The 25,524-nt window shown below is 37.4% G+C and overlaps 1 protein-coding gene across 1 annotated transcript in view; it reads left to right on the top strand.

The window, feature by feature from the left end:
• The first annotated feature begins 1,583 nt into the window (after positions 1-1,583).
• Positions 1,584-25,524, top strand: part of topaz1 (testis and ovary specific TOPAZ 1) — a 102,219-nt gene continuing 78,278 nt past the window's right edge. Inside the window, exons 1-8 of the mRNA XM_077195545.1 lie at positions 1,584-2,399; positions 2,593-2,654; positions 4,227-4,288; positions 4,546-4,657; positions 4,808-4,860; positions 5,003-5,089; positions 5,217-5,280; positions 17,484-17,635. Coding sequence (XP_077051660.1) covers positions 1,651-2,399; positions 2,593-2,654; positions 4,227-4,288; positions 4,546-4,657; positions 4,808-4,860; positions 5,003-5,089; positions 5,217-5,280; positions 17,484-17,635 — 1,341 coding nt within the window. The 5' untranslated portion in view covers positions 1,584-1,650. The remainder of the gene's footprint in view (positions 2,400-2,592; positions 2,655-4,226; positions 4,289-4,545; positions 4,658-4,807; positions 4,861-5,002; positions 5,090-5,216; positions 5,281-17,483; positions 17,636-25,524) is intronic.

Here is a 25,524-nt window from a genome sequence, read left to right as displayed (position 1 = left end):
AGTTATAGGGAGGCTCTTTATATTCATATTGCATTTTTACTCTCACCTTTTTCACATTCTTTGTGTCTGATTGCAGATATCAGTTCAAAAGTTGAGCTGAGACGACGACTTAGGTCAGACACGAGGAAAGACCGCAAACGATTGGTGAAAAATTCGTGCTGTGCTTTGTGTGGTGATGTAAAATACACTCCTCCCCCTAGTAAGAATCCGGCCCGTTTACTCAATCACAGATCGAGAGCTGGCCGCCCCAGCCTGACTGCGTGGCAGAAAGGTGCCTGTCATAACTCTGAGTCCCGTCGGCCCCCGACCACACAGATTTTCCGCTTTGAGAAAAACCCCATGGTGAAACTGTGCGATGTAGGCCGAGTGTTTGACATAGCCTCACGTGATTTCTCATGTGTCTTCCCAGCGGTACTAAGACAAAAGAGGAAATGCAAAAGAGTGAGGTGCTTAATGAAAGAATTCAGTTTTCTCGTGCAACCTCATCTCCATGGCATCAGGAAGCAAAGAACTAAGATTGCTAACCAATCCTGGGAAGTTTCCACTCCAACCCATAGCTGTGCTTCTTTCTCATCAGGTGATCCTCCATCTGGAGCTACAGGCAGCACATACATTTCAGACACAGCAGAGACTCCAGATGGATCTGTAAAGGAATGGGATGCTTGCCTTGTAAGGAATCAAGCCTGCGAGAGGATGAGACAGACCGACATTGAAGAAACTGCCTCGGTACTCCCACGTTGTGAAGACAACGGGCCTGTTGTGCGTTTCTGTGAGAAAGACAAGGCCTGTCCAATGAATAACATCTCTGAAAGTCCTTCCAGCCCAGTCCGTCGTGTACCACCCCTAATACTCCGACGAGTAACTGTCAATGGTTTTGGTTTCGGACATGACAATGAGAACGGGGGTCTTTCACTGGATGAAGAGGAGGAGGACAGAAGAAATGAGGATTCTGATTGTGAAGTGAACTCACCTGAGAGTTCCTCCTGCCAGCGAACGCAAGCCTACATATTTTTCCCTCAATCATCATGCGCTCGCACATGCAAAATCTGGCCCTTCCCCAGAATGGGCCCTCCTAATGAAATCAGACCATCACATCTAACTGGACCCCGGTGGATTGTGACCACTTCATTTCCTGCCACCGTTCAGACTTCTCACGGTGTAGCACCTGAATGCTTATCAGATAAGGATGTTCAAAACAAACTTTCCAAACCCACAAAGCAAAGTAAGAGCAGTGACAACGCAAGAGAAGTACTGGAGAGGCAACTACTTTCTTCTGCACCAGGTGAGAAACCACCCATTGACACTTTTGCTGTGTTGGAAAGGACTTCAAAAAATCGAGCACAAAGTCTTAACAATCCCAGAGGTACAATGACTCAAGATATTTTTCATATTTCGAAACTTGCAGAACACAGCACTTGCAGTGCGTTTGGCGAAAAACCACCCACTTGCACACCAGAAAGGGCTTGGAAATGTCTAGTAGACAGTCCAAGAGTCATATTCACTCATGTTTCCAAACCGGCAGAGCTTGAGTCAAACCAAAGTCTGAAGAAAGCTTTTGAGGATGTCCTTGTGTACTCTGACTATGCAGCGTCATTAGAAGGGAACGGCCTTTTCAAAAAACATTCCCTTATCAAGAAATCTAATCAGGAAATGCTTTCAAGTGGGTCCAACAATCAGTCTGATGTTCCTGTCATCAGGGAAGAAGATCAAAAATTGCCCAAAGATTTGTTGTATCCCAAACCAGTTAGCCAAACCTCAAGAGAAAAGTCATTTGAGGATCAGGAGGGGGTCGGAAATTGTGGTGGACAAGTTCTCTATAACCCAGAGTCGCTCTCGCAAATATGTCTTAAACTAAAAATGCTGAAAGCACAGCATTCTTCTTTAGTGACAGCCTCTTCCTTGGTGGACCAGGACACCAAAATTGTTACTCCAAATTCGGTTGTGCATACACCCGACAGCAAACCTGACCGTTCAGGAGAAGGGAAAAGAATGCAAGTATTTGACAGCTACGCAATCACAGACTCCACTTTTGAAGATGAAAACAAGAATTTCGCTAGTCTGTCTTCAGATGGGGAGTCAGTGGAACATCATGCTGCTGAGAACTTGTTGTCTGATGATGATGGGACATATCAGATTAAAGATAAAGAACAGGGCTCCACCCCTCCACTATCCCCTCTGGTTGCCGACAGCTTCCTGGATGTTTCTCGAGCATATGAAGAAGATGTCCTTATACTGGATGTGATACAAGATGATCCAGAGTTGTTTGGGGCTGTTGTCACTGAAACTGTGAGTAACGAAGATGCGTCAACAGAGGAGAATGAAGAGACACAGCAAAAATCAGAGTCGAAACTTCAAACTGGAAATCCCTGCAAGATTGTCTGGGACCTAAACACAGATCGGTAATTCATTTAAGATTTAATAAACAATGATGGATCTTTTTAAATGTGTGAAGAAAGCCTTACTATTGTAAGATTGCTGTTTGTATTTAATTGAATTTCTTCTTTCTTGGTGATGCATTTAACTTTAGAGTTAAATTTTTTTTTATTTTAACTGAATATGGTTCTGTTTCTTAATATATCATTTATTTTAAAGCATCAGCGAACCTCACTCAACTGCTGTAGACGCCAAGACGAAAGATGGTGGTACTGTGATGGGTATGTGACCTTGAATTGTTTGACAAAAATATTTTAAGCATAAATGTCAAAGTTAATTTGAGTTTTGAGTTTAATTTGTGTCCTAATTCTGATTTTTAATTAGTTTAATTAAAGGGATAGTTCATCCAAAAATGACATTTCTCTCATCATTTAATTCACCCTAGTCACAAGTTGTTCCAAGCTTGTATGAATTTCTTTCTCCTGCTGAACACAAAAGAACATATTGTGAATACTAATGAAAAAAAAAAAAAAAATAGAGACGCACCGATTACAATTTTCTAGGCCGATTCCGATTTCCGATTTTTCATGAGTTTGGCCTGCCAATACCGATTTTGGCCGATTCCGATTTCATTTTTTCTAACCACTTTACAGCAAACACAAATATTTATTTTGTATCTTTTCTTTAATAGAACATTTTACATAGAACATAGACAATTTTTTTTAACAAATTAAATAAAATAGAACTATATAAATTATTACTCCTGGTGTGGGAAATTCACACATATCTAAGTGCAGTGTTATGGTATGGAAGAACCCATTTTCACTTCCAATATTCAACAAAAAAAAAAGTGATATATTTACTTATTTAGGAAACTAAACGTCTGTATGAAAATAGGTAATGGCAATAAAATAATATATAAATGGCAAATAAAATAAATAAAGCCTTGCAGTATAAAGATATTTCTCAACACACACACACACACACACACACACACACACACACACACACACACACACACACACACACACACACACACACACACACACACACACACACACACACACACACACACACACACACACACACACAGGCCTATTGCAATCACTTGTTACATCAATGGCAAGTTTTATTTCGCAAACAGTTCTTCTCTCATCTGCCACATGTCCAGCCAGGCTAAACAAGCGCTAAGCTCGGGCAGGTGGAGAAAGTGCTGGGAAACTATTGGGAAATAATAAAAACAAGTTTAAATGGGTACATTTTCTATAAATATTTTTGAGTCTTCATTTTCTTTTCTGACATGGTCTACTCCAGTTCTTGTTCAAACACACCAGACATGCAAATTCTGTGCATTTTAGGCACTTTTTGGGTGAAATCATATTTATTTTGTTCAACAAAAGTGTGCTTTCACTTAAATTGAGTGCGAGCAGGGCAGCAAAAATAGACTTTGCGGCGAAGCGCCGCTTCACTGCTGATCACGCAACGCTCCTGCTCGACGCTCACGCGCTGCTGCCGGTGTGATCACGTGAAAATCGGCCAATTCCGGTCACCAGCCGATCAATCTGTGCATCTCTAAAAAGAAAAGAATACTATGTAAGTTAATGGGCCTGTTTGGTTACCAATATTCTTCAAAATATGTTCTTTAGTGTTCTGCAGAAGAAAGAAATGCATGCAGGTTTTCGAATAACTTTAGGGTGAGTAAATGATGACAGACTTTTTTGTGTAATCCCTTTAAGGTGTGCGAAGGTCTCATTTTTTATATGGACAACATTTTGTTGTCCATCAAATATTAGAGCTTTTTCTTATCTTATTTTTTACAAGAAAGTGACTTATATTCTGTTTCTCACCTACAGTAAAGGAGACACAGAGTTACATAGCTCAGCCTGCCCAGTGTATGAATACTTTAAAGTCAGAGGTCAGTTTGCATTGCTCCAAAACACTGCATTATATTGTGATAATTTTATTTTAAAGTGTGCCGTTAAACTAATTATGTAGCTTCTCCTCAAGCAAAAGGGACACTAGTTTTGGGGGGAAACCTGGTTCTTATCCTTTCAATTCTGTTTGTTGCTGCTAGTGGCACAGAAATTCAACTTTTAACACTTATTTGGTTTTTGGTTCTGAACATAAATTGTGATGAACAGAAGGTTAATATTTCGTGTCCTCATCTTGCAGCATGCCACAGACTGCAATAACAACCAAGACATGAAAGAAACAAACAATCTGTTTGCTATTACAGTTAAAAACACAAGAGCAACAAGTCTTGTAATGAACACATTCGGTAATGGTAGGTCAAACTCAACACCAACCTAAGATCTGAGATTAATCTGCCTGAAATGTTCAAGTTTGCTTATGAATATATGTAGTGTATACGGTCAATTTAAGCAATTAAGCAATCTAACCACAAATGTCACATGCCACATGTTTTATCCCCAAGGGGTTGAAGTGACTGCAAAAGAGACTTCTGCTTTGAGAAATGTAAATGGCAGTGTAAGTATACTTAATCTTTGACACAGATAGATAAGAGCACACGGAATGTTAGCGTTATATTAATTTTACCATTACTTTTGTTTTATTTTTATGCATTATTCACATGTAGCACATTTTGTACCAAAATTCTCTCTGTCTTCAGTATTGTTGGTACTACTTCAGTGAATATAGCACCTGCCTGCGAAGTGTCTGTTGGTTCCTGCACATACCAAGAGATGGAGACGAAAAGGTGTGTGTTGTAATATAAATCTGGTTCAGTGTTTTTTAACACCACTGCCTCCTCCTGAAAAAATTTTGATTGTTTGAGTATCATCTGAGTATAATTTGTGTTCATGGTTTGCATTGTTTTGTTTCAGTTCTGCATGGATACAGTGAAGAAGTTCTGTCATGTTGGTAAACATGCTCTTATTCTACGAGCAGGTAACAGAACTTAACTTATTAAAGAAATAGAGGGTATGCATTGACGACATTTTCCCGATGGGACAAGCCTTCTCAGCCGGACTGTGTGGCAAAACATCCTGCAAAAGACTGGGTTTAATAGGGCTTTACTGCGAAAACAGAAGTAAAACAAACAATGATCTTGTCAAATTAAAGGCGTTTACAACTTGCCAAAGAACCAGTGGTCCATGGACATTGACATGTGGCCAGGAATCAAGTGTCCTGATATTTATATGTAGTCTACCTGATTTTGACTGGAGGGAAATACATAGTGCAAAAACAGTATAGGTAGAACTAAATCTGGATGATCACTGTTATGATCATCATGATTATCATTGTTATATCCAGGGCTTGACATTAACTTTTTTGCTCACCATCCACTGTGGTCAGTGGTTTTCCAAAGTTACTAGCCACTCAGCATTTTCAGTGGCCACTATTTTGAAATCGATACCATAGGAGAAAAACTGCCATATAGATATTTTTAATATTATTTGGAAGTTGTTATATTAGGCAGCTGTCACTTTAAGTAATGACGCACAGATCCATTATACTGTTTTATATAGCCAATATACTTGTCTTTATAAACGCGCACTTTGTTTTTGATCACAAAATCGGCGGAAATTAATAAAATTATGCTAAATACTCGCAATCCCACTCAAAAATCGCCGGCAAATGCCCGAAATCGAAGTCAAATTCACGCAGTGTGAATAATCAAAGACGGAATCTGAGAGAATCTGAGAGTCGCTGACACCCGTGAGATATTTGGGATTCTAAATATCTGGACCTGTCAGCGATTCATAATCCTGCTATTTGAAATGTGTTTTGACGGAAAATTACGTCTGTGATGACCTGCAGCCAATGAGAGAGCAAGATACAGGGCAGCGGATAGTTCTTGGAGGAGTTATAGACCAGAATATCAGTTTTTTAAGATATATATTTACAATTACTGTATATCAAAGTGAAACAAAGCACAAACATTTGCTTAACCAGCCGCAACAGCAGCACATTGCAAAATTATTTATCTCAAATTTTCTTTGCAGAACACACAATACTTGCTCCCCGCATAAGTTCCCAATCATTTCCTCCTCCATAATCCATAAAATTTTTATTTTACTCCTTTTCAGCGCACAGACAATTTGAATTTGGATTACAAGCTTCTTGCAGGCTATAATTTTTTTATAACAATTCCAGTCTCGCACGAGAACTCCGGTCTCTCGCACACGTGATCTTGCGTTATTTCCTTATCACTTCTTGCATGTATTTTGTTGTGAAATGTAGTTTGCGGAGTTGTCTGCGATTTTTCTTATTGTAAAGTCATCCAATGTGAAGCCCTCTTGTTGTCGATCCATTGTGCAGTGTGCACACAGCAGCAACTGAATGCTACCCCAGACAGTCAGGCAGTGTGAAAAGAACAGTGATCTGACGAGTTTGAAAATCGTGCAGTGTTAACTCAGCATAATAATAGCCTGCGATTTCAGTTAGTTTAATTTAATGATTGAAACGTTAAAGGTGTACTTTGGTTAGTTTGAGCTTAAATTAACATAAAACATTACCTTTGCTGTTATGTTAGTGTTGCTAATAATTTCTGTTGCTAATAAACTGTTCTTATCACATCTGTGTTTGAAATTAATGTCGTTTCACAAGGGAAACTGTTGAGTACAATTGAACAGAACCCAATTTGGTGATTGTAAGAATGGTGCATGCATGTGGATGTCATAGCAATGTGTCTTCCCTATTTCAGACCTGCCAACCTGTAAGCATTTTGCATAGCGGATACGCATTTTGACCTCAAAGTACACTGGTACGATTTGTCACTCTAAACTACGCAAAAACCTGGTGACGCGCCTCGGTTCACGCGCAGTCCTCAAATCAAGCAACAGCAAAAGAAGAAGAGTTCGACCAATCATAGCGCTGGGTTCATTCCCTGCATAGCATGCGAGGATGATTGACAGATGCGTAAGGCCTATCATTAAAAAGAGACTGAAAATCGGCAGCAATAAAGAATCCCGCTCGATCCTCTTACACTCCCACGGCCGCCGTCTGACTGAGTTCATAAATGAGGACAGTACAATAGTCGAGGTACTTCTGAGTCCTGAAGGTAAACGGGCTGGAATGGATGTGGAAAGTTGAAATATTGTATTGAGTTAACTTAATCCTCTGGATTTGATTATAAAACGGGAGTGATTGCAATCGCATTATCTTAAAATACTCCGTCATTCATTGTCACTCAGATAAAAGGGAAAACATCATTCAGTCATGCAAATTATAAAAGGGAAAACATCATTCAGTCATGCAAATTATAAAATGCTTAAGTAATGCTGAACAATAAATAAAATTAAAATCATTATGGCTTAGTGATTATGAAAGTTCTGTGATTTCTTTGTGGATTACTGATAAGCGCGAGTCTGGACAAACAGGCATTTATTTATTCATTCTCAGTGTTGAGAAACGTAGCCTGCATGTGTTACGTTATTGTGTTAATAATAACTAAAGTACCTAATTATGTTACATATTTATTTTGTATGAAAACTAGTGCGTTAGTTACTTATTTATTAAAAAGTACCGTTGTATCAGTGCTGCGCGAGCTCTCTCACAAACACTGACGCGCGCACAAAGAGAGAGAAGATAATTGTAAAATGAAAATTGTCGGGCTGTTTAAATTTTGTTCTTGGTTGTTTTTTCTGTCAAAATGTCAGAATACATTTTGTATTATCCATCCATGTTTTTAAAATTCGTTAAATGATGGACATTTTACTGTTAACTTAGCACTCATTAGGCTATATGTCGGATTCCTCTAACTTATTATACTTGATATTCTTTTTAGAATAAGTGATTCGTTTTGCTATTATTGGACTCCTGTCTATTCATTGTCAACTATTTTCTATAAAAATGTTTGTATTTGCACATTTTAAACAGGACACGCATTAGCTGAATAAATGTTAGCTATGTTCAAATGCAAAGACAGCACGTCTCAAATAAAAGCCCCTTTTTCTGTGAGATAATTAATTAGCCTATCTTAAATGTACAATGTTACGATTTTAGTGTTTTAATTTTTTATTTACTGTTTTCTAGGTGTTTCTTAATTTTAGACTATTGACCAGCACAAATTATATGCAATGCAACAGGGCTCGAATTTCGGTGCGGGATTGCGGGTATTGCGCATCATTTTAATCATTCCTGCAGGTCTTGCGTTTATAATGCGGGAAATTCCCGCAAACATTCATTCAATCTAGCATGTAGGCCTATGAGTAAATTTAACCTAACAGATTATAAGATCAGTCATTTTAAAAAATTCTGCAAGACGCATTTTCACAAACAGCGTGAGTGATTCTGCCAATGCCGCGTCTTCTCTGTCTCTCAAAATAGGTTACACAAGGCAAGCCAATCGCTCTGCAGCTGCAGGCGGTGATTCTAGACTCTCGCGTTTCAGGAGTCGGGACATTTGATGGAAATGTCACTTGCACAATCGGGCCATTGCATCGTCACTATTGTTTATAATTTGTGCGTCTTTTTAAGTCTTACCTATTTAAACATTCAAGCGATTTTAAACCGCATAACAAACAGCTCGTGAGTAACAAAACTGAGTTATTTTTCGCAAATTATAGCGCTTTAACGGTCAAAAGCACACAACATTCTCTAAATTCCGGTCTTGGGGAGTATCCTCTCAAACACAATCGGTTATGTCTTAAAAAAATAATACAAAAAGTTCACGTTACGTCTTTTGCGCGTACATCCTTTGCTGAAACGTCTTCGTATTCATGGAGATCATGGCTCATGATTGCTTAGCAACAGGGAGCCCTTTTTAAAAGAGGAGAAAGTGGCGCTGACTGCCCTTTACACGCAACATGTGAACGTCCCCTTAATGGATCCGTGCACTAGCTCTTAAAGTGAGAGTAGCCTAAAATGTGTCTGTCATTATTGTATATAAAACAACAAAAGATAGCATTAATTGTAAGGAATTAGGATTAATAGCCTATGTATTCAAATTATACAGGACTAAAAGACTATTGCGTGTTATTTTTTCCGTTTCTAGCATTTCTGAATACTAGTGTTAGACCTAAACTTTTCTCTTTATTTCATGTATTTATTTGTGCTACCTTTTCAATTTAATTCAAAGATTGAAATCAAGCTTCCTTTTGTTGTGTAAACTAAAAAAAATGACCACATTGTAAAAACACAATTACAATGAGTGAGCAATCATTTAGCTAAACGTATTTTTTTTAAATTGTCTAAAAAAACTCCCCCCTCAAATTAACCCCCCCCACCCCCCCCCATAAGAATGACCTAAAGGGGGATTTCCCCCCTATTTTCCAAAACGAAATTCAGGCCCTGTGCAATATTAATCATGAATAAAAAATGGTTTTGAGCAGTATTGGAGCCCACCCCCCCATCCCCCATTGTACTCAAAATAATTTCAAGGTTGGCAGGTCTGCTATTTAACAAAGTCTGATGTTTCTCTTTCTTTTTGCCGTTATCGCCTGATTTAATGATGATATGAAGTTCATAATTCAAGATGAATTAAATAAAGTTTAATTTCCTAATTATAACGTGTAGCGCTGTTTTTAACATTTTAAAATATAATGTTTTTGTTTTTTGTCTAAAATCAGGGATTAAACTTTTTTTTTTTGCTCTCTCCTTTCTGGTTTTATAGTTCCAAGGTCTCCTTAAAGAGATAGTTCACCCAAAAATGAAAATTAGCCCATGATTCACTCACCCTCAAGTCATCCTAGGTGTTTATGACATTCTTCTTTCAGACGAATACAGTCGGAGTTATATAAAAAAATGTCCTGGTTCTTACAAGCTTTATAAAAGTGCATCTATCCATCATCAAAGCGTTCCACGCGGCTCTGGGGGGGTCAATAAAGGCCTTTTGAAGTGAAGTGATGAGTTTGTGTTCGTATTTAATTTAACACATTACAAAGTAAAATCCTAGCTTCCGGCCAAACGACTATACGCAGTCTACTTGAGCCTAATGCTCAACTTGTGACGTCATGGCGTGGCGTAAATATCAGCAGTACGGCACATTACTTGCATAAGTTGCACTTTACACTTAAAGGGACATTGTGTAGGAATTTCTCCCATCTAGCGGTGAAATTGTATTTTGCATTCAAACGAATTGTGCTCTCCAGAGCCTCGCTTTTTCAAATGCGTGTTGCATCTACGGTGGCTGTTATGTACCATAAAGCTATGACAGGATGTCTTCTAATAGCACTTTGTCTAGATTTCCTTCGGGTGAACAGGTTTTGTTATTTCAAACAAACTGCAACTTGGCACAACGAACAAACGAATGTTACAGTATGAATTACTGACTGGGAAAAAAACATGAACTATTGTAATTAGTAGTTATGCCTTCTTTATTCGTTATATTTTCTGAAGTACGTGCGTTGACTCTTGTTTTTTTGTAATCTCTGGTCACGTTTCCTTTTACTTTAAATTTTGGACTTTTTTTGGCAACGAGGATTTCTTCTCCTGTGGCTCGGCATATGTGTGGTCCGCCATTAAAAATAACAGTGCAATGCTTTTAAACTTGCTGGGGCAGCGACAAGCGCCTCTCACTGCTCTGCTCCTCCGTTTCTGCTGCTTTCAGTTACGTGGCGCTGGCTCTGAACGAAAACGCATTGTGGAAAACACATTGTGGAGACGCGTTGGCCTAGTACTTTTTGTCCCTCTCTGCTATTATAGTTTTTCAAGATGGCGGAATGACATGGAAGCCTCCGTGGACCTACCCGTCACATGTATATAAAGATAATAAATTCTTCGCTAACGAGGATAAGACAGATAATTGGCAGAGGTATTTGTACACCATTGAGGACATATTTATGAATAAAAATATTGATTTTAGATAATAAAATACCTAAAAAACTACACATTGTCCCTTTAAGTGGAATCCGTATGTTTGTTTGGCCAGAAGCTAATTTTTTTACTTTATAAAGTTTTAATTATGGATATTTTTCTTACACAAATGCATCGCTTCACTTCAAAAGGCCTTTATTAAACCCCGGAACATATTTATGATGGATAGATGCACTTTTATGGACTTTAAAACAAAAACAGCAATGCACTGCCATTATAAAGCATGAAAGAGCCAGGACATTTTTTTAATATAACTTCGATTGTATTCGTCTGAGAGAAGAATGTCATATACTCTGAGGATAACTTGAGGGTGAGAAAATCATTGGCTAGTTTTCATTTTTGGATGAACTATCCCTTTAAGTCGCTTACGAAATAAAAGTTACTGCTTATTTAATTTAGAAACAGAAGTATTTAAAAATTATATTTGAATTTTTATTTTATTTTTTATCTACAGCAAAGTATAACGCTCCCAAGATGCTGTAACGGAGCTACCAACATTTTAAACTCTGAACGCATGCATGAGATATTCAAAGCACCACAATTTCTTCATCCGTTTGAAGTATAACTAAATTGTATTTATAAAATCATTTTAATTACAATGGTAATGTTTGTGATTTTTGATTAGGCCTATTTAAATTCATAATCGGAAACAGGTGCAGTTACTTCTACCATTTTTTTCTGATTAATATATCTCTGCTATTCAAAATTAATAGGATACACTTACATTTTTTGTCTGCAGAACAAAGAAATCCAGAAAAAAAAAAAATTCTACAAAAGTAGAGATAAAAGATGTTTGACAGAGATCGCATCCCAAAGTCACAGACACATGTTGCCGTTACAGCCAGTACCAAACAATAGCCAAATAAAATTAGGCCTTAAAATTACAAAAGTTCAGTGAGTGATTTTCTTTTTCTTTTGTTTTTTGATCAACATTAAGGGTGGCAGCAAGTATAGGCTGTCAATGCACGGATTCAGTAGGCATACTGTTTTTCTTTCTCGACCGTTTAAGACAAAACTGGCTGTTTACGGGGATATTTTGACTTAATTATGCATGTATTTTAGGGCTGTCAAGGAATATTCTAAATTCGAATACATATTCGAATAGTTTTAAAAAACAGAATTTCAAAGGTGAAAATTAATATTCGAATGTGGAAAAACACGCCCGCGGTAGCAGAGGCGCGGCTGTCTGCTTTGCCAGTGGCAAAATTCTAAAGCTTAAAATGTAAAACGCATTTTCCAGCTGCACAGCTAGCACAGTGAGTGTCTGGCTGACTCATTGGCTGTGCTGCGGCAACTGCACATCCAATGGCGCGAAGTTAAAAACTTCAATTAATGTTAATAATATTTGTTTCAATCACTGAATGAAGCCTGCTATATTTAGGACAAGAGTCGCGACCTTAAATTGCTTGCACAAAACCATCACTCAACAGCTGTTTATTGTTGTTCATTCAAACCGTTATGCGCAGAGAGCGTGAGGGCAAGAGAGAGAGAGAGAGTGCCTGCAAGTGCGAGCGAGAGTAGGTCTGTGGTCATGGCCATTAGTTGATTGTGCTGAAGGAATGCTATCAAGATGAATCGATTTTCTATTTCTAACCCTACTAACTACTAGCCTATAGAAAATATTTCATTCATGCTATTGCATGTGAATAAATGTGTATGGTAACTATGGGGCTAAGTAGGGCTGAAACGATTCCTCGAGTTACTCGATTACAAAAATTCCTCGAGTCAAAAACTCTGCCTCGAAGCCTCGTTAAATTCCTATGACGTGCACTATACGCGCGGCGCATGGATTTGATTGTTTCACACGGACCATTTATTCACACGGACCTGTTCAGGAAGCATATATTTTGAAATTAGTTGGCGCGATGGCTGAGAATAAATATGTAAATAAACGGCAGAAATTGTCGAAAGTGTTGGATCATTACACACTTAATTCACTTAATACACTTAACTCGCTGAAACAAGGTAACGTAGTCTAAGCCTATTGATGTTCGCTGATTTTAATCCCATACTGTATTTGTAGCGATGTCGTGATGCGGTTTGACTAGATATGATTTTTAGCTTTGATGACATTTTTAAGTAGTAAACGTAACTATAACTTTCAATTGCAAGAGTATAGCCTAAAAAAAGAACCCCTTCACACACACACACACAGACGCCAGTCAGACCAATTGCAGCAATGCATCACATATGCTTAAACTTATGTAGCCACGCAACAATAATTTCAGCATGCATTCACTGTACATACCGGGACGTGATGGAGGAACAAATATTGTATTGCAGTCTTTGCGAGACCTTGTTTGTATTTCACGTCTGCCAAATACAGACAACAACAAAAAATTTAAGTCCCCAGCCTGTTGGTTTTTAATTAAGATTCGGAGTACTAATTTTTCAGTTAAAACGCACGGAACAAAAAGTGCGTCAGCTTTTACTGCGTGTTCAACAACAAGTCACGTTACAGCTCTTCTTCAGCGTTAAACTACCAGAATACACAAATATGCTTAGATGCTTAGAGTGGTTATATTATAACATCTTAAAGGAAAATTCACATATGAGATAGCTTTATAACTTGCATACTATATAGCTTATAGTATATAACTTATAACAGCTTTAACTGAAATAGACACAAGTTTAATATAACTATTCTGTTAATAAAACGCACACAAAAAAATATCCGATTACTCGATTAATCGATCGATTAAGTGCTAGATTAATCGATTACAAAAATAATCGATAGCTGCAACCCTAGGGCTAAGTAAAATATATTTGTAATTTTTCCCCGATATTGACGATTATCGTCTGGAAACTGACTGTTAAAGTATAATCGACATTGCGATACTTGTTAGACATCGTTGATATGTACGATAATATCGTCATATTTCCCAGCCCTATTCTATACTATTAAATTTACTATACGCTTGATCGTACTCTAAGATGGGATTTGTTGGCAAAATTAAAGTGATGAGGACATCAATGTATATTCTGGTGTTTCAGTTTATTTTGTAGAAATGTTTAAAGTTATCTGGATAACCGTCAGGTAGGGATGTCACTGAGGATATTTTTACAATAGTAAAAAAATAAACCGGTATTACCGATAACAGGTATGTGTATAGCGAGTGGTGGTACAGACTACACATTTTACTAAATAAGATATTTGTCAATGGTTGCATTTACACTTGGTCGCAATTAACATGCGACCTGTATCCGGATGTTGTCCACATACACATTGAAAAGAATTGTTATTTTAAGTGTAAATGCGCTTCTGATCGGATAACAGCGTGTCCAGGTTCGGAGTGGTCGTGGGCGCATTGTGATCAGATCTCAGTGTAATGTAAACACAATCCAGCCATCGTGTCTGCATTCACAGGTGGATGTCACACAAAACCCCGACCCACTGTCATTATTCCCCCTCCTCTCTCCGCAACTGAGAGCTGTGTGGTTTTGCGACTATAGTCGAGTGTGAAGTACATCGCAAATATACTGAAACGTTTGCCTTCACACCCGGAAGTTGCAGAACCATTAATTTTCTGTAAAGAACGCACATTTTTCCCACCACAGCTGGCAACGTTCTCGGACCCATACGTTTCTCTGTACCGTCTCCATTACGGCATCTATCCACATTATATGTACTTGCAGCCTCTTCATCCTCTTCATTTTGCGAGATTTGTAAAATGTCCCCCAACTGAAAACTGTTTTTAAAAGAAAACCCACCACTTCAGGTCGACTTTGCACCAGAGCCATCCTCTTTTTTTCTTTTCTTTTTTTTCATGGGAATGCGAGATCCGATCTGTTATCCAGATACAGAAGCCACTTAATGTGGACAGGTGTTAACGCACCGTGCACTGATTGGCTTATGATCCGATCTGCTTGATCGGATCACGGTGATCGCATGTTAATGCCAAGTGTAATCGCAGCCAATGACGCTCAGGATCTGTTGCGCACCAAATCCTCCATCATCGTCCTGTCAGTCATCTCATCTCTCCTTACCCCAACATTTGATGAGTGAAATCATACTCCTGCTCCACTGTCCTGCGACTCTGCAGCTCATGCTATATATGGAGCAGAGCAGACACTTTCAGTTTATAATTGTAGCTTTTGTTGTCCAACTGAACTAAATGTTGTTGTTTTTTTTCTATAAAAATAGCAAAACAACGAGGTCAGTGCCACAGTGGGCAAGTAATGTAATCTGTGTGTACGGCCGAACACTGTGTAACACCGGTAACACTGACTACTGCAGCAAGTCTACCGTCAGGCAGACAATGCAGTTTGTCTAACATCTAACCATCTCCCTTTGTAGAACACATACTTTGTAGAATACAATATATGATGGTAAATATTTAATTGATGAGTTACAATATTTAACCTAGGTTATGATTTTACCCTAAAATTCAACATATCTTATACAAAATGGTATCTGCAAATCCACCTTTTGCTGCCTGGGTTCCATTTTTTTCTGCAAATTGCTGTTATTCATTTGTTTCTCTTTTCCGTCTTTTTTTGCGGTTTGTAAAGAAATGGCTCCCATTTCTTGTTGAATCTATTTGTAGTGTCAATCGCATAGCACTTCGTTTTTAGATGTGCTTTGTAGGGTTGGCTATCTTGGTTATAAGGCAACCCCCCACCACAAAAAAACACATATCATTCACATTTATTCTAAGTATTTTTGCAAAACATTACGTTGCTGCTGAATACCATTAAAGAAAATCAACAAGCTAAAGAACACTTACAAGGAACTTTTGCCTATGGTTTTAACAAAAGTACCACAGCAAAAACATCTAGCATAACTAATTAAATTTCAAGCATTATTAAAGTCAAGTAAACACTCAGAAATGAAATGAGAACAAATAAATTAGAAATAGTGCAAATAAATACAAATGAATTAAGATACAAATGAAATACACAGTGTTTTAAAATTTTCAGGTAGGTCTATTATGCAGGTACAGAAACTGGTATCAAATGTAAAATAACACTGCACATTTTAAATAAAATATACATTACAAATAGTAACATTATTTAGTCAAGTTCAACGAGTAAATTTTCTCTTTGTCTTTTGTTGTCTAATTATCATTAAGTATGCAGATGTCAGAAGGATTGTTAGGCTGCTGTCACTTTAAGAACAAATACATGCAACCCTAGTGTTTTGTGGGGGGTTTTCGCAGCATTCAAGCTGAACACCAATGCTGTCACTCAGTGGGTGTAACCACAGGGATTTACGCCTGCTGTGATGTCATGTGCATACTAGTATTGTCAAAAATATAGATTTTTTGATATGTATCAATACTGAAATATCTGAAACGGTTCCAATACTGCTTTTCTTCGATACAAGATACCAGCTGCACATTCTCGCTCTCTCTTCTCTCCGACGGCGAATTGACGCACACCTGCTTCCTGTCAACCACTCGTCTTATTTGCTCCAGTTGAATAGTGCTTGTATTGTGCATACTTTTACTCATTCCAGCAGGTTTCATGCTAAAACCAAATGTGCGTGGACCACTGTTCTATATAAGGGCCGCTCTCATAAAGCTGTCTCAAACAGATTGTGAGTACCAAATTGACTTCTTTTTCGTGGCTAATTGAGCTTAAATCGTCAAATAAATAATAAAAAAATCTAAATGCCTGTCTTGACAAATATTCTGGTAAAAGCAGTAAGTTTTAGAAAGTAAAAAGTCAAGAGAAAACGCATGTTGTGTATCAGTATATTGGACCCGTGCGTAAGCTCTTAAAGTGGCAACAGCCTAATCAACCTACTGCTGCCTGTCATGTTAATCAAAGAACAAAAGACGAGGAAATCACTCGCTGATCTTTTGTAACTAATCAAATGTAAAATAACACTGGATAAGTTTTCATTGTAAAAATTAATTACAATTGCTTTCATTTCTTTAGTATTTCTTACCTGGATACTGTTAAATGCACCTGAAAAACTTAAATCAATGTTTATTTCATTGGTCTCTTTATTCTATTTTATTTATTTGTGCTATCATTTGCAATTTTATTATTTGTTCTTATTTTATTACTGACTGTTTACTTGTCTTTCTTTTTGTAAATGTACTTCAAATAAAGCCTTCCTGGGCAGTGTAAAAGCTTCAACAAAATGAGCCAAATTATCAAAAAAATATAAGATAATAACAAATTATCTGTATGGCTTTAAATATGGCAGTTTTCCCCATGGTATCGAAAAAATATATTTTTTAAGGTATTGTATCGAAATTGCAGATTCCAGTAGTGTGACAACAAAAGTGCCTACCCTTTTTTTGGGGTGAATTATGCTGTCAAACAGATAAATAATCCTAGCTTGACTAAATGGCTTTTCTGTCTGTCTTTTCTATGTGAAGTGGAAGTGTTTATGGGATATTACAATAAATGTTCTCCCAGCGGGAGTTTCAACCAGGAGACAGTCAATTCTCTGCTCTCGTCTCTCCTCAATATATGTTTGCTCAGAGAATTTGAGGCAGTCATTAACTTGCTTCTCGCACACAAGAGGCTGGTGAGTGTGTTTCCTTGTGGTCTTTTGTGGAATAAGATTTTATGTGTGTACAGATGGTACTCAACCAGAATATGTTTTTTGCCACTGTGGGTACACTGCAGAATGGATTCAAACAGAACAGTATACGTCAAAATTGAGTTCGATTTATGCTTTTTCATGGACTTTGCTTTAAAATACAGCAGGCTACTAATAACACATATTTCATTAACATTATTGCTTAATATATGTTAGTCTGTTCTTCTTGCAGTAATAAAAAAATGTCTTGTTTTGGAGCACATTAGCTTATAGATAACAGTAAGTCTAACATATTTATACTTAAAGCTAAAAAACCTTGATTTTGATTTCATGGGGACTTTAAGCTAGTGTGTGCCAAAACAAAGACAAAATTCGCATTTAGAAGTTATAAGCAAAAACTTGCAGTCTCTCACTTCCGCCAATATGGATCAGCTATTTTGATGATATCAGTCTGCACTGCAGTATCTCTTCAGATTTTCTGTCCAATCAAATGCTCTCTAGAATCTGTAGCGTCTGATTGGTTAGCTTTAGACAGTATGCCATCCAGACCGGTAAAATAAAGTGAAAATATGGCTTTGAAAGCGTGCAGTGATGCCTGAATAAGAGGTCGACCGATTCATCTGTTTTGCCGATATATCTGTACCGATATTTGGTACAGTTGATTGGTGGAACTACCGGTTATCGACAAAAATCCATACCGATAGTTTTTCTGGGTTGCGTCCCTTGCTGGAGTGGCTGAGAAGGGTGCGCTGAGAAGCAGAGGTGTAAGTTCCAGGTTCAGAAAGTAAAAGTCCCCCTCGGTATTTTGTTCCAATTACCTGGATTTGCTAATTAGCACAGTTTTTCAGCCAGGAGATAGAACTAATTAGTGAAATCAGCTGGCTGAGTTTATGGGTGGAATAAACATAGGGCAGGACTTTTACTTTCTGACCCCTGGACTTTATACCTCTGCTGAGATGGGACTGCTGTCATTATACAGAGCGAGAGCGGCCTCTAGAGGCAAAATAAAAGGCTCCGATACTGCCATTCTTTGCCGGATCGGATTGTGCGTATACTATTTTGTTTTATTGTTAAGCCCCACAAAAGGCACAAAAACATTATAAAGCACCATAAAGTTTTTGTGGACTATATAATAAGTGTTCTGAAGCCATTCTATAGTATAATGTGAGATAGAAATTAATATTTAAGTCATTAAATTCAAGTTCACGTAAACTTTTCCCTCCTCTGTGGCTGTCAGTCATTCTCAATTCAGCATTCAAACAGTGCGTCGCGTTCGGTTACAACAGTCAACACGATGAAACCCTCTTCAAGGTGATTCAATGTTACTATTATTATACTTGATCTGTAGATAAAGGTCTATGGTTTTGCATAAAATGCTTGCTTTATTGCTGTACCTTAACCCTCAGGGGTCTTAAAACGCGCCGGTGCGTTTGGCTAGATTTTTTTCACATAGCAGCAAAATAGACCTAAAATACTCGGTCATTTTTGGTCATACAGACTTAAGAAATATGAAAAAAATGAACTGTTAAATGTCTACTTTATGTTTCCAAATACAATAGAAATAAAACATTGTGCTTTTGTAAAATAAAGAAAATAAACAGGTTGTAATTTCTGGCTCTCCGTCACAGTGAGCTTTTTTTTGAGCACGTCTTTAAACTTAAACAAAACTCAGCGACTACTATTCACCCAGGCATGAGCAATATATTTTTATAATTGTTTAAATTTGTACTTTTAAATGATCTAAATGAATCATTTCATTTAAAATGATTTAAATGAATAATCCTGGGAAATTTACCTCAGAAGTGCGGGTTTAAATTAATTTCGAGGAGCAACGGATCCATCTGAGAAGTACTTTTTTTTATTATTGTTCTAATCGCGATATCCTACTGTATGTAAACCGCAAAAAGACTGTTTAAATATGAATCGCGTCTGTGTGTGAAAGGAATGAACTGAACAGCTTTTACCAAACTATATTGCTATACTGAGATGAGTAAAAATCGACTGAAATATGTTGAACTAAAATGTCTTTGTATAAGCAACGTATTAAACTGCAAATTAATATTTATATGCCCTAATATAGGCTATCATGAAAACAACAAACGATATTACAGACGAAATATGAAAGACAACATTTCGTTTCCTAGTTGAGGATGTGACCCTGGATGACAAAACCAGTCTTATGGGTCATTTTTTTTAAATTGAGATTCATACATCACATGAAAGCTGAATAAATAAGCTTTCCATTGATGTATGGTTTGTTAGGATGGGACAATATTTGGCCGAGATACAACTATTTGAAAATCTGGAATCTGAGGGTGCAGAAAAATCGAAACATTGAGAAAATTGCCTTTAAAGTTGTCCATTTATGTTTGCGATTGTGCTGCATTCACTCACACAAATAAATGTTTTATACATTTACGATAGGAAATTTACAAAATATCTTGATGGATCATGATCTTTACTTAATATCCTAATGATTTTTGGCATAAAAGAAAATTTTTTAATTTTGACCCATACAATGTATTGTTGGCTATTCCCACACATATACCCGTGCTACTTAATCTATATGTGACCCTGGATCACAAAACCAGTCTTATGAAGTGTTTACTGTAAAATAGACTACTGCCACATCAAATAAGCTTTTGTTCACCAATTTCTGCTCAAATGTTACATATATCAGGCTATGTTTGTTTTGTCAAAAATAAAGTCATCAACTAAGATGTTATTATAGTGTTTATTCCAATGTAGGCTTTATTCAAACTAGTGAATCCTTAACATTGAAATGCGTGTGATAACATGTATACTTTAGTTTTTTCAAAGAATTATTACACTCGAAATATTGTTATTTTAATTGTTGCTGTAATTGTAACCTTTTTAATAAAATAGCAAATAATATATTTAGTCAAGCAAGGAACCAAAACTCCATCAGGTGACAGAATGGAGAAAAAAACCTTGGGAGAACCCAGGCTCAGTCGGGGGGCCAGTCCTCCTTTGGCCAACAAACGTACAGTGTATGATTATGATTTAGGCTGCATAAAAGGGTCAGAAGTCAGATTGGATCAGAACTTTCACAATATTTATCCAGTTCATCTGGTAAGGGGTCGGAGTCATCACGCCGGTATGGAGATGAGTTTGTTGAGGTGTCCATGAGGCCTTCACAGTGTTGTTGAGGCTGGCACTTCAGGGATGGGTTGTCGTCGTGTCCATGTGATGGTCCTTCCTCAGATCTAGATATGGCCTGGATCCGGCGGTTTGCGGTAAACCTCGGGATAAACAGAGTGACTAATTTTAGCGTAGACGCCATCCTTCTTCTGATGTACAAAGTACATCAGGATTTATGGGAAATGTTCCCTGTTCCGGCTGATCTAAACTATGCAGCCTAACATTGAATTATAGCAATCTATAATGTGTTATGTGTATGCTAAGCCAAAGAGATGTGTTTTTAGTCTAGATTTGAACTGACAGACTGTGTCTGCTTCCCGGACAATGTTAGGAAGATTGTTCCAAAGTTTTGGTGCCAAGTAGGAAAAGGATCTACCGCCAGCCTATCTATTGTATTTACCAATAGATGTAAATACATCTATTTACAAGGTAGATGCAAACAATCTTAATTTCAATATAAGCCTTCTCTTCAAATTATTTCTGTTTTTTATTAGTGACAAATTTGGGGAGAGGATACATATCCAAAACTTTCTGAAAATACAGTATGAGAATTAACTACACAATTACTAGAAATATTATATACGATATTATACAATTTGCAAACAAAAATACAAGTGGAAAAATACTATTTTTTTTGAGATGTTTCCAACTGTGAACCAATTTTGTAGTGTATATATGTGTATATATATATATATATATATATATATATATATATATATATATATATATATATATATATATATATATATATATTAGGGGTGTGCAAAGCAGCCGGTATTTGTATCTGTATTTGTATTTGTTGAGGGGGAAAAAGTATTTGTATTTGTATTCGAGTAAAATCCAAAATAGGCGTAAAAATCTAGCTTTTTTGCGTTACACTTATGTATTCTTACATTATATAAATCCAGCAATGAACATGTACCAAGGAACGTCATTGAAAAGAAAATAACATAACAACCATTACCTCATCCATGGTTAAACCAACAACTAATAAAATACCATTGTGAACATTATGAATCCCACCACCACCCGTCCTTGTTGGAGGACGCTGAACAGACAGAATAAGTAAGGGATAATGTATTGCGAGGCGGTTGATTATGAGCCTGACGCGAAGCGGAGGGGTCTTGAATCAGCTTGAAGGGTTTGTATTCGCTATAACAACCACCTCGCTATACATTATCCCTCTTACTACATGGCTACCTACCAAATAAATCAATAATTTGACTCAAAATATTGATTTAAAAAGGAGTTTATTGATTTAAAAACTATTGTATTGCTTCCGCTAAAAAAAATAGTCCGTTCCGTCTCTACGTTTAGAATCCATGGCAACGCTCTGTTTTTCGTGGCAACGGTGTGTTATACTTAGCAGCGGTCTGTTATTAAGAAATAACCATGGAAATAACAGACCGCATTCTACATTAGAATTCAACCAAGCCATGTAATAAAAACAAATAATTACGGAGCTAACAGAGCTACGCAAACAGAGCGAACATGAGAGCAACCGGCTGCAGACGTCAATAATGCAGCGTAATGAAATAATCTCCCGATCAAACTCCACTTCCCGAAAGTTATAAACTGCCTCCGGAACCCAGTTAAGGTACAAAAATCTATTCAACAAAAATAGTAATGCAGTTAAGTGTTTTTTCGCTTAGCCGAGCCCTCTCTGTTGCTGTGTGGAGCAGCCTGTGTCAGTCACCTCTTCCTGAACGTCACTCACTCACTCGCGAACTGCGGTCTCGTGAGGAAACGCAGCTTTTTGATATAAAGTTTTTCTTGTTCCCGAATACAAATATTTTCTAAAGTATTTGTTCGAAATAAGTATTCGTAAAAAACACGTTATTTGTGCCTTTCCGAATACCGTATTCGGGTTCGGCTCCACCCCTAATATATATATATATATATATATATATATATATATATATATATATATACTTTTGTCCTTGTATTTTTTCTTGTGGCTCAGTGACACACCTCTGTGTGAAAGGCTCATTATACAGGCACATTAAGCAGGTCTTTTGTATTCTCAGGTGTGAATAAGAGCATTATTCATGAGTCACGCCCATTTCGCATATTGCCTTTCCAAACAAAAAGTGTTTTACAAAATTTAAATCAATGTATTGTTTTATGTGAATGATTAGGCAGGATGATTTTCAGATCATTTTGAAGCAAAAATTCTAGGCAAGAACATCCATTAGTCAAAAGTCTTGTGGACACATATTTAGTATGTGTTTTGTGGCCTTATTTCAGAAACTTTAAGTTTTAGTTTTTTTCAATAACCATGCATAAACAATATTCTCTCAAAAATACAAACATGTACATACAGGTTGCTCACATATTATTGTAGCCCTGTTTGTGCTAAATGGAGTGTAATGACAACTTTGCCATTTAATATGTTTATAAGCAACTGAAAAAAAGCACAAATGTCATTGTCAGAGCATGTCAGAACACCTCCAGGTCCCAAAAAACACCTTACACCCAGAGGGTTAAATATCTGATCCTTCTGCTATTACGAAACTATTACGAATTTTGCCTGTTTATAGCATTATCTGTTTTAATGTGTTAAAAACACTAAATCATAATTTTGACTATGTATTGGTATGTAATTTACGGTGGTGTAAGGTGCTGGAAAAAGCTTTAAAATGGACCTTGAAAGTGCTTGAATTTGACCTTGGAAAAAGGTGTACGAACCCTGATAATAGTATTTTTGTCATAGAATATGATCATATTTTTTTTGACTTGTTGTTTTTCTTGATAATGAAGTTGTCTATATTGAGAAGATTGTGTTTAACACACAAGAGTGGTTATCAGTTCAACACACGAGAGTTATAGAAATTCTACTTGATTTAAAAAAAAAAAAACTGCGGTTATCGGATCGGTATCGGTCGATACTCAGAATTTTTGGTATCGTTTCTGAAAAAATTGTATCGGTACATCCCTAATAAAACTATCACTGGCTGAGTTGTTTACTTTAACACGTGAGACTGCACGGAGATCACAAGCTGCACGGAGAGCGCTGACACTGTAGTCCATGTTGCCATATCATTATAAAGTAATTCATTTGTTGACTAGATGCTGCATTAGCAGAGAAAGAACAGAAGTACAGGTCCTTCTCAAAAAATGAGCATATTGTGATAAAGTTCATTATTTTCCATAATGTAATGATAAAAAATTTACTTTCATATATTTTAGATTCATTGCACACACCAACTGAAATATTTCAGGTCTTTTATTGTTTTAATACTGATGATTTTGGCATACAGCTCATGAAAACCCAAAATTCCTATCTCAAAAAACTAGCATATCATGAAAAGGTCTCTAAAAGAGCTATTAACCTAATCATCTGAATCAACTAATTAACTCTAAACACCTACAAAAGATTCCTGAGGCTTTTAAAAACTCCCAGCCTGTTTCATTACTCAAAACAGCAATCATGGGTAAGACTGCCGACTTGACTGCTGTCCAGAGGGCCATCATTGACACCTTCAAGCAAGAGGGTAAGACACAGAAAGACATTTCTGAACAAATAGGCTGTTCCCAGAGTGCTGTATCAAGGCACCTCAGTGGTTACGTCTGTGGGAAGGAAAAAGTGTGGCAAAAAACGCTGCACAACGAGAAGAGGTGACCGGACCCTTAGGAAGATTGTGGAGAAGGACCGATTCCAGACTTTGGGGGACCTGCAGAAGCAGTGGACTGAGTCTGGAGTAGAAACATCCAGAGCCACCGTGCACAGGCGTGTGCAGGAAATGGGCTACAGGTGCCACATTCCCCAGGTCAAGCCACTTTTGAACCAGAAACAGCGGCAGAAGCGCCTGACCTGGGCTACAGAGAAGCAGCACTGGACTGTTGCTCAGTGGTCCAAAGTACTTTTTTCGTATGAAAGCAAATTTTGCATGTCATTCGGAAATCAAGGTGCCAGAGTCTGGAGGAAGACTGGGGAGAAGGAAATGCCAAAATGCCCGAAGTCCAGTGTCAAGTACCCACAGTCAGTGATGATCTGGGGTGCCATGTCAGCTGCTGGTGTTGGTCCACTGTGTTTTATCAAGGGCAGGGTCAATGCAGCTAGCTATCAGGAGATTTTGGAGCACTTCATGCTTCCATCTGATTTCATTTTTCAGCAGGACCTGGCACCTGCTCACAGTGCCAAAACCACTGGTAAATGGTTTACTGACCATGGTATTTCTGTGCTCAATTGGCCTGCCAACTCTCCTGACCTGAACCCCATAGAGAATCTGTGCGATATTGTGAAGAGAAAGTCGAGAGACGCAAGACCCAACACTCTGGATGAGCTTAAGGCCGCTATCGAAGCATCCTGGGCCTCCATAACACCTCAGCAGTGCCACAGGCTGATTGCCTCCATGCCACGCCGCATTGAAGCAGTCATTTCTGCAAAAGGATTCCCGACCAAGTATTGAGTGCATAACTGAACATAATTATTTGAAGGTTGACCTTTTTTGTATTAAAAACCCTTATTTTATTGGTCGGATGAAATATGCTAATATTTTGAGATAGGAATTTTGGGTTTTCATGAGCTGTATGCCAAAATCATCAGTATTAAAACAATAAAAGACCTGAAATATTTCAGTTGGTGTGCAATGAATCTAAATTATATGAAAGTAAAATTTTTATCATTACATTATGGAAAATAATGAACTTTATCACAATATGCTAATTTTTTGAGAAGGACCTGAATGTTTGCCATTGAGGCTGAGAAG

This window comes from Siphateles boraxobius, unplaced genomic scaffold (assembly GCF_051911475.1).
Source record: "Siphateles boraxobius isolate OS27281-9 unplaced genomic scaffold, OSU_SipBor_1 33, whole genome shotgun sequence".
NCBI lineage: Eukaryota > Metazoa > Chordata > Actinopteri > Cypriniformes > Leuciscidae > Siphateles > Siphateles boraxobius.
This window is presented reverse-complemented; position numbering and strand designations above follow the sequence as displayed.